Raw genomic sequence first — 15148 nt, 5'->3', positions numbered from 1 at the left:
TAGCGGCACCAGCCCCCGCACAGCACTGAGTACAGGAACAGTCCACTCCCCCCCCCACATACATGTAATAACTGCGCCTGGTGTGTAATAGCGGCACCAGCCCCCGCACAGCACTGAGTACAGGAACAGTCCACTCCCCCACATACATGTAATAACTGTGCCTGGTGTGTAATAACGGCACCAGCCCCCGCACAGCACTGAGTACAGGAACAGTCCACTCCCCCCCCCCCCCCCCTCATACATGTAATAACTGCGCCTGGTGTGTAATAGCGGCACCAGCCCCCGCACAGCACTGAGTACAGGAGCAGTCCACTCCCCCCCCCCACATACATGTAATAACTGCGCCTGGTGTGTAATAGCGGCACCAGCCCCCGCACAGCACTGAGTACAGGAACAGTCCACTCCCCCCCCCCCCCCCCCCCACATACATGTAATAACTGCGCCTGGTGTGTAATAGCGCCACCAGCCCCCGCACAGCACGGAGTACAGGAACAGTCCACTCCCTCCCCCCCCCCACACACACAGCACTGAGTACAGGAACAGTCCACTCCCCCTCCCCACATACATGTAATAACTGCGCCTGGTGTGTAATAGCGGCACCAGCCCCCGCACAGCACTGAGTACAAGAACGGTCGCCACATATAGAGACACCATCTGCATGTGGTATAAATATGGCATTTATTCAGGATAATACACCGGTGAGTGTAGGGATTGGCCGGGCGCCTGCAGGGGCGGGAGCAGTGGATGGCAGGGGGCGAGTTATATGCCCCCCCCCCCCCCCCCTCCTCGCATTGTCCTGGTGCCATTTCTCTGTACCCACTCGCACAGGTGCCAGGCCCGGCTGCTACGCTGGAGGGGTGGAACCTGTCTCTGTTATGTGAATATAAACCATACTCCGTCCTCCTGGAAGGCGCGGCGGCACAGTGGTCACACCTGTGAGGATTAGGGCAGGGTGGAGAGGAGGAAGAAGTGCGGCTCCCTCCATAAATAAAGAACAAGACGGCAATGACTGTACAGCACAAGGAAAGGGCCGCACCCAGCATTCAACACAAGTACAAAAATGGACAAATATACATTTCTACAGATCCGGGGACACCCCGGGGGGTCACACTGCAGCAGCGGGCTGGACGCCAGGCAGGAGGGTCGCTGGAAGCTGCGCCGCTCCCGTCAGCGGCTGTCATTCTTGATGATTATCTCCACGCCGTGGTGTCGGAGCTGCGCTCGGAGAATGAGATTCTTATTCTTCAGATCCTCCACCTGGCAGAGAGAAATGGTCAGTGCCACCCTGTACTCACGTCACCTCCCCCAACCACCGCGCCAGTCACCCACCTGCTGTCGCAACAGCTCATTGTCCATCTGCAGCTGCTCCAGGTTCTGCAGCTCCTCGGACAGACGCATGTTACCCTGACGCAACTCCTGGATGTAGTCACAGGCCTTAGAGAGTATGCCACCTTTACTCTGCGGAGAGAGGGCACATAGAGTATATGAGGGGCCGACAGATACAGGAGAGACTGTACATAGAGTATATGGGGGGCCACCTTTACTCTGCGGAGAGAGGGCACATAGAGTATATGAGGGGCCGACAGATACAGGGGAGACTGTACATAGAGTATATGGGGGGCCACCTTTACTCTGCGGAGAGAGGGCACAGAGTATATGAGGGGCAGACAGATACAGGGGAGACTGTACATAGAGTATATGGGGGGCCACCTTTACTCTGCGGAGAGAGGGCACATAGAGTATATGAGGGGCCGACAGATACAGGAGAGACTGTACATAGAGTATATGGGGGGCCACCTTTACTCTGCGGAGAGAGGGCACATAGAGTATATGAGGGGCAGACAGATACAGGGGAGACTGTACATAGAGTATATGGGGGGCCACCTTTACTCTGCGGAGAGAGGGCACAGAGTATATGAGGGGCCGACAGATACAGGGGAGACTGTACATAGAGTATATGGGGGGCCACCTTTACTCTGCGGAGAGAGGGCACATAGAGTATATGAGGGGCAGACAGATACAGGGGAGACTGTACATAGAGTATATGGGGGGCCACCTTTACTCTGCGGAGAGAGGGCACATAGAGTATATGAGGGGCCGCCAGATACAGGGGAGACTGTACATAGAGTATATGGGGGGGCCACCTTTACTCTGCGGAGAAAGGGCACATAGAGTATATGAGGGGCCGACAGATACAGGGGAGACTGTACATAGAGTATATGGGGGGCCACCTTTACTCTGCGGAGAGAGGGCACATAGAGTATATGAGGGGCCGCCAGATACAGGGGAGACTGTACATAGAGTATATGGGGGGCCACCTTTACTCTGCGGAGAGAGGGCACATAGAGTATATGAGGGGCCGCCGGGGGGCAGACAGATACAGGGGAGACTGTACATAGAGTATATGGGGAGCCACCTTTACTCTGCGGAGAGAGGGCACATAGAGTATATGAGGTGAGAAGAGGGGGGGGGTGGAGGTGAGAAGGGGGGGTGGAGGAGGGAGGGAGGGTGGAGGTGAGAAGGGCGGGGGGTGAGAAGGGGGGGGGGGGGGGAGAGGTGAGAAGGGGGGGTGGAGGAGGGAGGGAGCGTGGAGGTGAGGAGGGGGGGGTGAGGAGGGGGGGGTGTGGAGGTGAGGAGGGGGGGTGGAGGAGAGGAGGGAGGGTGGAGGAGAGGAGGGAGGGTGGAGGAGAGGAGGGAGGGTGGAGGAGAGGAGGGAGGGTGGAGGTGAGGAGGGAGGCGAGATGGGGGTGGGGAGGTGAGGGAGGGTGGAGGTGAGGGAGGGGGGGGTGGAGGTGAGGAGTGGAGGTGAGAAGGGGGGGTGGAGGAGGGAGGGAGGGTGGAGGTGAGGGAGCGTGGAGGTGAGGAGGGGAGGTGGGGGGTGGAGGTGAGGTGGGAGGTGAGGTGGGGGTGGAGGTGAGGTGGGGGGGGGGTGGAGGTGAGGGGGGGAGAGTGGAGGAGGGGGGGTGGAGGTGAGGAGGAAGGGTGGAGGTGAGGAGGGGGGGGGGGGTGGAGGGAGAGTGGAGGAGGGAGGGTGGAGGTGAGGAGGAAGGGTGGAGGTGAGGAGTGGGGGTGGAGGTGAGGAGGGAGGGAGGAGGTGAGGAGGGAGGGAGGGTGGAGGGGAGGAGGAGGTGAGGGGGGGGGGTGGAGTGAGGAGGGAGGGTGGAGGTGAGGAGGGAGGGAGGGTGGAGGTGAGGAGGGAGGGTGGAGGTTAGGAGGGAGGGAGGGTGGAGGTGGGGGTGGAAGTGAGGAGGGGGGGTGGAGGTGAGGAGGGGGGTGGAGGTGGAGGGAGGGAGGAGGTGAGGAGGGGGGGTGGAGGTGAGGAGGGGCGGTGGAGGTGAGGAGGGAGAGTGGAGGAGGGGCGGTGGAGGTGAGGAGGGAGGGGAGGAGGGAGGGTGGAGGGGAGGAGGGGGGTGGGGGTGGAGGTAAGAGGTAAGGTTGGGCTGTCGGAGTGGACACTTATGGTTAAGCACTGAGGGGGGGGGTGGGGGTCAGGGAACCTCCTTTTCTGTGTGGACCCTCCGCTGTTGACCTTCTGTCACCTATAACGAGTTTTATGGTAAGAACTTACCCTTGTTAAAACTCTTTCTGCGAGGTACACTAGGCTCCACAAGTCTGGACAATGGGGTGTAGAGTAGGATTTTGATCCGAGGCACCAACAGGCTCAAAGCTTTGACTGTTCCCAGAATGCACAGCGCCGCCTCCTATAACACACTGCCTCCCTGCACAGGAGCTCAGTTTTTAGTTAACCAGTCCAATGCAGTAGCAGGTAAAAGAGACGACAACAGTTAGTAGCCACAAACACCACAATCTCACGACAGGAGAAGTGTCAGCGGCTAATGCCATACCAACCCAAAGAAGCTAAGTGCGTCAGGGTGGGCGCCTTGTGGAATCCAGTGTACCTCGCAGAAAGAGATTTAGCAACGGTAAGTTCTTACCATAAATCTCCTTTTCTGCTGCGGGGTACACTGGGCTCCACAAGTCTGGACAATGGGGATGTCCTAAAGCAGTTCCTCATGGGAGGGGACACACTGTAGCGGGCACAAGAACCCGGCGTCCAAAGGAAGCATCCTGGGAAGCGGCAGTATCAAAGGCATAGAACCTTATGAACCTGTTCACTGAAGACCACGTAGCCGCCTTGCACAATTGATCAAGGGTCGCAACACGTTGGGCCGCCCAAGAATGTCCAACAGACCGAGTAGAATGGGCCGTAATATGAACAGGAGCTGACAGACCAGCCTTCACATAAGCATGCGCAATCACCATTCTAATCCATCTGGCCAGGGTCTGCTTGTGAGCAGGCCAGCCACGTTTGTGAAATCCAAACAAAACAAAGAGAATCAGACTTTCGAATAGAAGCAGTTGTCTTCACATAGATACGGAGAGCCCGTACCACATCCAAAGACCGCTCTTTGGGAGACAAATCAGGAGAGACAAAAGGTGGAACCACAATCTCCTGATTAAGGTGGAACGAAGAAACCACCTTAGGTAAATATCCGGGACGAGTCCTAAGAACCGCCCGGTCACAGTGAAAAATCAGATATGGGGAACTACAAGACAAGGCACCCAAATCCGACACTCTTCTAGCAGAGGCAATAGCCAGCAAGAACACCACCATAAGGGAAAGCCACTTAAGGTCAGCTGAACCAAGAGGTTCAAATGGAGGCTCCTGCAACACCTCCAAAACCACCGACAAGTCCCAAGGAGCCACAGGCGGGACATAGGGAGGTTGGATACGCAACACACCCTAAGTGAAAGTATGAACATCAGGGTAAAGTCGCAATTTTTCTCTGAAACCACACCGACAAGGCAGAAATATGAACCTTGAGGGAGGCCAGACGCAGGCCTAAATCTAGGCCCTGCTGTAGAAAAGCCAAAAATTTGGCTGTACTACACTTGGAAGCGTCATAATGGTTAGATGCGCACCAAACAAAGTAGGAATGCCAGACCCGATGGTAAATCCGAGCAGAGGCCGGTTTCCGGGCCCGCAACATAGTTTTAATGACCTCTTCAGAAAAACCCTTAGCTCTTAAGACGGAAGCTTCAAGAGCCTCGCCGTCAAAGACAGCCGGGCTAGGTCCTGGTAGACACAGGGGCCCTGAACAAGGAGGTCTGGGCATTGTGGAAGTAGAAGTGGATGCTCTGACGATAGGCCTTGCAGGTCTGAGAACCAGTGCCGTCTGGGCCAAGCTGGAGCTATGAGAAGCAGATTTCCTTTTTCTTGCTTGAACTTCCGAATTACCCTGGGCTGGAGTGACACCGGAGGGAACACGTACGGCAGCCGAAACCTCCACGGCACTGCCAGCGCATCCATGAATGCTGCTTGAGGATCCCTTGTCCTTGCTCCGAAGACCGGAACCGTGTGATTGTGTCGAGACGCCATCAGATCCACATCTGGAAGACCCCACCTTTCCACGAGGAGTTGAAACACTTCTGGATGGAGGCCCCACTCGCCGGCATGCACGCCCTGACGACTGAGAAAGTCCGCTTCCAAATTCAGGACTCCCGGAATGAATATTGCCGATATTGCCGGTAGATGGCGTTCTGCCCAACGTAGAATCCGTGAGGCTTCCTTCATTGCCAAACGGCTTTGAGTGCCGCCTTGATGATTTATGTAAGCCACTGTGGTGGCGTTGTCCGACTGTACTTGAACAGGACGGTTCTGAATCAAATGCTGGGCTAGGTTCAACGCATTGAAGACCGCCCGTAATTCCAGAATGTTGATCGAGAGGAAAGATTCCTCCTTGGTCCACCGACCCTGCAAGGAGTGCTGCTCCAGCACTGCGCCCCAACCTCTTAGACTGGCATCTGTCGTCAACAGGACCCAGTTGGATATCCAGAAGGGACGGCCTCTGCACAATTGTCGGTCCTGGAGCCACCAGAGCAGCGACAGATGGACCTCCGGAGTCAAAGAGATCATTTGAGACCTGATCCGGTGAGGCAGGCCGTCCCACTTGGCTAGAATCAGCTTCTGGAGGGGGCGAGAATGGAATTGAGCATACTCCACCATGTCGAATGCTGATACCATGAGGCTCAGCACCTGCATTGCCGAATGTATCGACACTTGCGGATGAGAAAGGAAGCAACGAATCCTGTCCTGAAGTTTCAGGACTTTCTCCTGAGGCAAGAACAACCTCTGGTTGTGAGTGTCTAACAGCGCTCCCAGATGCACCATGCTCTGAGCAGGGACCAGGGAGGATTTCTTCCAGTTGATGAGCCACCCGTGGGCTTGTAGAAACCGGACCGTCATATCCAGATGATGCAGGAGAAGATCTGGGGAATTTGCCAGGATTAACAAGTCGTCCAGATACGGCAGTATCCTGACCCCTTGACGGCGGAGTACCACCGTCATCACCGCCATAACTTTGGTGAAGACTCACGGAGCCGTTGTTAAACCAAAAGGTAACGCCCGAAACTGGTAATGGAGGTTGCCAATAGCGAACCTCAGGTATTGTTGATGTGACACTGCTATAGGCAGTGATCGCAAAAACGCGGCATAGCGCGTATTTTACCCAATATTAAGGTCCAGGGACTCACTTTTTCTAAATGGGTGGGTCCCCGGGGACGCGCTCCACTGGGATTGGCTGGAGGTGTAATGATTGATTTCTACCTTGTCCGGCTGCAGAGAGAACTAAATATGTGGAGAAGGAGCCTATTGGTCAAGGGAGACATCAATCATTACACCTCTAGCCAATCTGAGTGGAGCGCGTCCCCAGGGACACACCCCTTCAGAAAAAGTGTATTTGACTCTTCCCTGCTTCCCGGGCGCTCTGGCTGGCCGCGACAGTGAGTGACCGTCTGTGTATTCATAACCCAGCAGCTACCTGCCTGTTCAGTGCTGGCGCTGCTGCAGTTCTGATCGGCTGATGCGCTGTTTTAGATACGAATCACATGGGGGAGGGGGGCCACGCACCTCTGATGTCCCGCATGCTTCAGTAAGCGCAGCAGCAGCGGGGATGGGGTTGGGGAGTATGTCCAGGAGCACACCGCACAGGAGGATCTGGCAGTGAAGGAGGGAAAGGGCGGCTACAGTGCACTACCGCACGTCATTGCTAGTGTTCACATCCCCTAGCAAAGTCCGTCCTTGATCCTCTCTATGTAATCCATCACGTTGCTCTCACTGTACACACTCCCTTACCACCCGGGATTTATGGAGATCAGCGGCAGCCGCCCTCTGCTTGATTTATTAGGCTGTGCTGTGAGCGGAGCTCGGAGGTGGTGGGGGAGGGCTGCAGTGTCCATACAGTTATTACTGCGTGCAGCCAGCTCCCAGCATAGGACAGGGCTAGGCACAAGCCAGGGGTGAGGGCTGCTCTGAAAGTTCAGCTCATGGAGCCCAAGAGGCTGAGCTGCAGGGAGACATGTAATAGTAGCCACTAGCAACAGCAGGGTGTATCCTGTCCCCTCTCTCTCTCCCTGGTGATATTACACCATCTCTAGCCTACACATCCAGTAGTGGGGGTCTGAGGTGGTGTCTGCAGTGTTTAAGTGATCCTCTACCTGGTGCAATGTGTATAACGTGCTCTACTTGGCGCATTGTGTATAACGTGCTCTACCTGGTGCAATGTGTATAACGTGCTGTACCTGGCGCAATGTGTATAACGTGCTGTACCTGGCGCAATGTGTATAACGTGCTGTACCTGGCGCATTGTGTATAACGTGCTCTACCTGGCGCAATGTGTATAACGTGCTCTACCTGGCGCATTGTGTATAACGTGCTCTACCTGGTGCAATGTGTATAACGTGCTCTACCTGGCGCATTGTGTATAACGTGCTCTATCTGGCGCATTGTGTGTAACGTGCTCTATCTGGCGCATTGTGTATAACGTGCTCTATCTGGCGCATTGTGTGTAACGTGCTCTATCTGGCGCATTGTGTGTAACGTGCTCTATCTGGCGCATTGTGTGTAATGTGCTCTACCTATCGCATTGTGTATAATGTGCTCTATCTGGTGCAATGTGTGTAATGTGCTCTACCTGTCGCATTGTGTATGATGTGTTCTATCTGGAGCAATGTGTATAATGTGCTCTAACTGGCGCAGTGTGTATAAGAGGTTCTACCTGGTGCAATGTGTATAAGCGGCACTATTGTGTGGCCGCGTCCCTTCCCCATGAAGCCACGCCCCTAAATTTTTGTGGCGCGCACTGCCTGTAGTCTGTGGTCTTGGAGGTGGGGCAGCATTTCACTTTCTGCCAGAGGACACCAAAATGTCTAGTTACAGCTCTGGTGCAGGGTGTCCTGCATGCTACACAACCCAGCAGCATTGTCACCCCAAACCCCCCTTCCAACTCTATTTTGTGGTGTCCAAATAAGATTAAGATCAATAAGAACCTTTAACCCAATGGGACCCAGAAAAGGACCGGTTGGACCCCAATTTTTAAAAGTGAGGGGTCCCTGGGACCCACTTTTTGGGGGGCTCAGCGCGATCACTGTATAGGAATATGCAGGTAAGCATCCTGTATGCCCAGGGAGACCATGTAGTCCCCAGGTTCCAAGGCCAGAACTATAGAGCGAAGGGTTTCCATACGGAACTTGGAAACCTTCACAAACTTGTTCAGTGCCTTGAGGTTGAGAATGGGCCGGGAGGACCCATTCGGTTTCGGGACTAGAAACAGCGGAGAATAGTACCCCCGGCCCCTCTGAGCAAGAGGCACCTGTACTACGACTCCTGTATCCAGGAGGTTCTGTACCACCGAATGCAGAGTGTTAGCCTTTGTCTGGTCCGACGGGACGTCTGTCTGGCAAAATCGATGAGGGGGTCGTTTTTTGAAGGGTATGGCGTAACCTCGAGTGACGACTTCCCGTACCCAGGCATCTGAAGTGGTCTTCAACCATTCCTGGGTATACCCTAGAAGCCGGCCCACCACCCTGGAATCCCCCAGGGGGAGGCCCGCCCCGTCATGCTGCTTCAGACTTATTGGTCTTGGCTGCTGGCTGTCGGGCAGCCCAGGCTCTTTTGGGCTTCAACTTGCCAGGTTTGGAAGTGCGGGCCTGCTTATGGTACGCCTGACCTTTTGCTTTACCTGAAGGACGAAAGGGGCGAAAGGACGTGCCTTTGGCCTTCGACACAGAAGGAGCGGTATTAGGCAGACAGGCAGTTTTGGCAGTAGCCAAGTCAGCCACTATCTTATTTAAGTCCTCCCCAAACAGAATATCCCCCTTGAAAGGGAGTACCTCCAGGGTTTTTCTAGAGTCCAGATCCACAGACAGGATCTCAGCCACAATATCCTGCGAGCCAGGACTGACGTAGTAGAGGCCTTGGCTGCTAGGATACCGGCATCAGAAGCCGCCTCTTTAATATATCGAGAAGCTGTGACAATATAAGACAAGCATTGTCTAGCATGGTCAGAGGAGATTTCAGCATCTAACTCCAAGGCCCACGCTTCAATAGCCTCTGCCGCCCATGCAGCTGCAATAGTGGGTCTTTGTGCAGCACCCGTGAGGGTGTAAAACGCTTTTAGACAACCCTCCACACGTTTATCCGTAGGCTCTTTTAGAGACGTGACGGTAATGACAGGTAGAGCTGAGGAAACCACCGTCCTAGCCACATGTGAGTCTACTGGAGGAGGCGTTTCCCAATTCTTAGACAGCTCTGGCGCGAGGGGATAGCGAGCCAGCATCTTCTTTTGAGGCACAAACTTCGTACCCGGGCTTTGCCAGGGTTCCTGACGTATATCCACTAGGTGGTCAGAGTGAGGTAAAACTTGTTTAACCACCTTCTGACGCTTGAACCTATCTGGTTTCTTAGGAGGGACGGATGGCTGGGGATCATCCGTAATCTGTAAAATCAACTTAATAGCCTCCAAAAGATCAGGAACATCCACATGTGAACTACCCTCCCCATCAGCCGTATCAGAGTCAGAATCTGTGGGGTCAGTGTAAGTGCCGTCCTCATCAGACGAGGTGTCAGTGACAGCAGTGGACTGTGAGGAGACGAGTGCTCGCTTAGAGGACCTCTTGGACTTAGGCGAGCGTTGGTCAGACTTTTTAGTAGTCAGGGACTGGTTCAACTTCTTTAATTGAGCAGATAAATTGTCCGCCCACGGCGGGTTAGCTGCAGGGACCACATACGGTTGTACCAGCATTGGGGGTCCCATAGGGGGTGTTAGTTTATGAACTAGCGTATGCAGAAGCGTGGAAAAAGCGGCCCACGGTGGGTCATTATGTACCTCCATTGCCACAGTCCCACTGGGGGACAAGGAGCCCCCAGAACCAGAGCCCACAGCTGCTATAGTCTCCTCATAGGTATCTGTGGCTTCAGCAACACCGGCAGTGTGTTCCGCCCCAGAACCGTTACCCTCAGAAGCAGACATGATGTAACTTGCAGTATGAGGTAACACGGTACAATTATCAGCAGCACAATACCTCTTACCCAAACCCCTGCGCAGTGTAGTCAGCCCCAGCAGAGATAAAGGAGAGATATGGTGACTAAATCATAGAGAAAAAATAAGATTTTACTTACCGGTAAATCTATTTCTCGTAGTCCGTAGTGGATGCTGGGGACTCCATAAGGACCATGGGGAATAGCGGGCTCCGCAGGAGACTGGGCACTCTAAAGAAAGATTTAGTACTATCTGGTGTGCACTGGCTCCTCCCTCTATGCCCCTCCTCCAGACCTCAGTTAAGGAAACTGTGCCCGGAAGAGCTGACATTACAAGGAAAGGATTTTGGAATCCAGGGTAAGACTCATACCAGCCACACCAATCACACCGTACAACTCGTGATAACCTTACCCAGTTAACAGTATGAACAATAACAGAGCATCAGATAAACCCTGATGCAACTATAATATAACCCTTATTTAAGCAATAACTATATACAAGTATTGCAGAAAAAGTCCGCACTTGGGACGGGCGCCCAGCAGCCACTACGGACTACGAGAAATAGATTTACCGGTAAGTAAAATCTTATTTTCTCTAACGTCCTAGTGGATGCTGGGGACTCCGTAAGGACCATGGGGATTATACCAAAGCTCCCAAACGGGCGGTAGAGTGCGGATGACTCTGCAGCACCGAATGGGCAAACACAGGGTCCTCCTCAGCCAGGGTATCAAACTTGTAGAAGTTTGCAAATGTGTTTGAACCCGACCAAGTAGCAGCTCGGCAAAGCTGTAATGCCGAGACCCCTCGGGCAGCCGCCCAAGAAGAGCCCACCTTCCTTGTGGAATGGGCTTTCACTGATTTTGGATGCGGCAATCCAGCCGCAGAATGAGCCTGCTGAATCGTGTTACAGATCCAGCGAGCAATAGTCTGCTTAGAAGCAGGAGCACCCAGCTTGTTGGATGCATACAGGATAAACAGCGAGTCCGTTTTCCTGACTCCAGCCGTCCTGGCTACATAAATCTTCAAAGCCCGGACTACGTCAAACAGCTTGGAATCCTCCAAGTCACAAGTAGCCGTAGGCACCACAATAGGTTGGTTCAAATGAAAAGATGACACCACCTTTGGCAGAAATTGCGGACGAGTCCACAATTCTGCCCTTTCCATCTGGATAACCAGATAGGGGCTTTTACATGACAAAGCAGCCAATTCTGACACACGCCTAGCCGGAGCCAAGGCCAATAGCATGACCACTTTCCACGTGAGATACTTTAGCTCCACAGTCTTAAGTGGCTCAAACCAGTGGGATTTCAGGAAACCCAACACCACGTTAAGATCCCAAAGTGCCACTGGTGGCACAAAAGGAGGCTGAATGTGCAGCACTCCCTTAACAAACGTCTGAACCTCAGGCAGTGAAGCCAGTTCTCTTTGAAAGAAAATGGATAGGGCCGAAATCTGGACCTGCATGGACCCTAATTTTAGGCCCATAGTCACTCCTGACTGTAGGAAGTGCAGGAATCGACCCAGCTGGAATTCTTCTGTAGGGCCTTCCTGGCCTCACACCAATCACATATTTTCGCCATATACGGTGATAATGCTTTGCTGTCACATCCTTCCTAGCCTTTATCAGCGTAGGAATAACTTAATCCGGAATGCCTTTTTCCGCTAGGATCCGGCGTTAAACCGCCATGCCGTCAAACGCAGCCGCGGTAAGTCTTGAAACAGACAGGGCCCTTGTTGCAACAGGTCCTGTCTGAGAGGCAGAGGCCATGGGTCCTCTGTGAGCATTTCTTGCAGTTCCGGGTACCAAGTCCTTCTTGGCCAATCCGGAACAATGAGTATTGTTCTCACTCCTCTTTTTCTTACAATTCTCAGCACCTTTGGTATGAGAGGAAGAGGAGGAAACACATAGACCGACTGGAACACCCACGGTGTTACTAGTGCGTCCACAGCTATCGCCTGAGGTTCCCTTGACCTGGCGCAATACCATTTTAGCTTTTTGTCGAGGCGGGACGCCATCATGTCCACCTGTGGCAGTTCCCGTCGATTTGCAATCTGCGTGAAGTCCCCACTCTCCCGGGTGGAGGTCGTGCCTGCTGAGGAAGTCTGCTTCCCAGTTGTCCACTCCCGGAATGAACACTGCTGACAGTGCGCTTACGTGATTCTCCGCCCAGCGAAGAATTCTGGTGGCTTCTACCATCGCCACCCTGCTCCTTGTGCCGCCTTGGCGGTTTACATGAGCCACTGCGGTGATATTGTCTGACTGGATCAGAACCGGTTGGTCGCGAAGCAGGGTCTCCGCTTGACTTAGGGCGTTGTATATGGCCCTTAGTTCCAGGATATTGATGTGAAGGCAAGTCTCCTGCCTTGACCACAGCCCTTGGAAATTTCTTCCCTGCGTGACTGCCCCCCACCCTCGGAGGCTTGCATCCGTGGTCACCAGGACCCAGTCCTGAATGCCGAATCTGCGACCTTCGAGAAGGTGAGCACTCTGCAGTCACCACAGGAGAGACACCCTGGCCCTGGGGGATAGGGTGATTAACCGATGCATCCGAAGATGTGATCCGGACCACTTGTCCAGTAAGTCCCATTGGAAGGTATGGAACCTGCCGAAGGGAATGGCCTCGTATGATGCCACCCTCCTTCCCAGGACTCGAGTGCAGTGATGCACTGACACCTGTTTTGGTTTCAATAGATTCCTGACCAGTGTCATGAGCTCCTGAGCTCTCTCTATCAGGAGATAAACCCTCTTCTGGTCTGTGTCTAGGATCATGCCTAGGAGAGGCAGATGAGCTGTAGGAACCAACTGCGACTTTGGAATATATAGAATCCAGTCGTGTTGCCGTTACACTTCCAGAGAAGGTGATACGCTGTTCAGCAACTGCTCTCTTGATCTCGCTTTTATGAGGAGATCGTCCAAGTACGTGATAATAGTGACACCTTGCTTCCGCAGGAGCACCATCATTTCCGCCATTACCTTGGTGAATATTCTCAAGGCCGTGGAGAGACCAAACGGCAACGTTTGAAATTGGTAATGACAATCCCGTACCGCAATTCTGAGGTACGCCTGATGAGGTGGATAAATGGGGACATGAAGGTATGCATCCTTTATGTCCCGAGTCACCATAAAATCTCCCCCTTTCAGGCTTGCAATCACCGCTCTTAGCGATTCCATCTTGAACTTGAACCTTTTCAGGTATATGTTCAGGGATTTTAAATTCAATATGGGTCCGACCGAACCGTCTGGTTTCGGGACTACAACATGGTCGAATAATAACCCCCTCCTTGTTGAAGGAGGGGAACCTTGACCACCACCTGTTGAAGATACAATTTATGAATTGCAGTTAACACTGTTTCCCTCTCGTGGGGGGTAGCCGGCAGGGCCGTCGGTGAGGGGGCATCTTCTCAAAGTCCAGCTTGTATCCCTGAGACACAATATCTATTGCCCAGGGATCTAACAGGGAGTGAACCCACTTGTGGCTGAACTTACGAAGGCGTGTCCCCACCGGGCCTAGCTCCGCCTGTGGAGCCCCAGCGACATGCGGTGGATTTTTGTAGAGGCCGGGGAGGACTTCTGTACCTGGGAACTAGCTGTGTTGTGCAGCTTCTTTCCTCTGCCCACGCCTCTGGCAAGAAAAGGACGCACCTCAGACTTTCTTGTTTCTTTATTCGAAAGGCTGCATTTGATAATGTCGTGCTTTCGTAGGCTGTCCAGGAATATAAGGCAAAATATCAGAATTACCAGCTATAGCTGTGGAGACCAGGTCCGAGAACCCTTCTCCACACAATCCTTAGCCTTCCAAATGCCTCTTAAGTCGGCATCATCTGTCCATTGCATAGTCTACAGGACACGTCAAGCAGAAATCGACATAGCTTTGACTCTAGGACCCAGTATACTCATGTCTCTTTGGGCATGTTTAATATATATATATATACACCTATCACTTAAGACATGATCTTTAATATATATATATATTTCTATATATACACATATATCTATATCTATATGCATACTAGGGTCTCAATCTCTGCTGATAAGGTACCTGTCCACGCCGCCACAGCGCTATAAACCCATGCCGACACAATCGCCGGTCTGGGTAGTGTACCCAAATGTGCACGCTATCTGCAGGATCCCTGAGAATAGCTAGGGCTACCTTTTGGGCAAACGTGACACCCTAGGGGAAGATTCCCATCACATCCTGGCCCTAGTAGGGAAAGGATACTGCCTGAGAATTTTTTGTGGGAAGCTGCCGTCTCTTGTCTGGAGATTCCCGCTCTTTTTCCTCATGAGAGGAGGGAAATTTACCTCAGCTTTCTTCCCCTTAACATGTGTACCCTTGTGTCAGGGACAGATGAGTCATCAGTGATATGCAAATCATCTTTTATTACAATAATCATATTTCTCTATCGTCCTAGTGGATGCTGGGGTTCCTGAAAGGACCATGGGGAATAGCGGCTCCGCAGGAGACAGGGCACAAAAGTAAAGCTTTCCGATCAGGTGGTGTGCACTGGCTCCTCCCCCTATGACCCTCCTCCAAGCCAGTTAGATTTTTGTGCCCGGCCGAGAAGGGTGCAATCTAGGTGGCTCTCCTAAAGAGCTGCTTAGAAAAGTTTAGCTTAGGTTTTTTATTTTACAGTGAGTCCTGCTGGCAACAGGATCACTGCAACGAGGGACTTAGGGGAGAAGAAGTGAACTCACCTGCGTGCAGGATGGATTGGCTTCTTGGCTACTGGACATCAGCTCCAGAGGGACGATCACAGGTACAGCCTGGATGGTCACCGGAGCCTTGCCGCCGGCCCCCTTGCAGATGCTGAAATAAGAAGAGGTCCAG

At 53.1% G+C, this 15148-nt stretch overlaps 1 protein-coding gene across 4 annotated transcripts in view; it reads right to left on the bottom strand.

The window, feature by feature from the left end:
- Positions 1-659: 659 nt before the first annotated feature.
- Positions 660-15148, bottom strand: part of USF1 (upstream transcription factor 1) — a 62655-nt gene continuing 48166 nt past the window's right edge. For all 4 annotated transcript variants that reach the window (XM_063948720.1, XM_063948722.1, XM_063948723.1 and 1 more), the window contains exons 10-11: positions 1330-1458; positions 660-1257 (exon numbers count right to left, since the gene is read on the bottom strand). In XM_063948720.1, the coding sequence (XP_063804790.1) occupies positions 1168-1257; positions 1330-1458 (219 nt within the window). In that variant the 3' untranslated portion in view covers positions 660-1167. The remainder of the gene's footprint in view (positions 1258-1329; positions 1459-15148) is intronic.

The sequence above is a fragment of the Pseudophryne corroboree genome (assembly GCF_028390025.1).
Source record: "Pseudophryne corroboree isolate aPseCor3 chromosome 12 unlocalized genomic scaffold, aPseCor3.hap2 SUPER_12_unloc_2, whole genome shotgun sequence".
Lineage (NCBI taxonomy): Eukaryota > Metazoa > Chordata > Amphibia > Anura > Myobatrachidae > Pseudophryne > Pseudophryne corroboree.
This window is presented reverse-complemented; position numbering and strand designations above follow the sequence as displayed.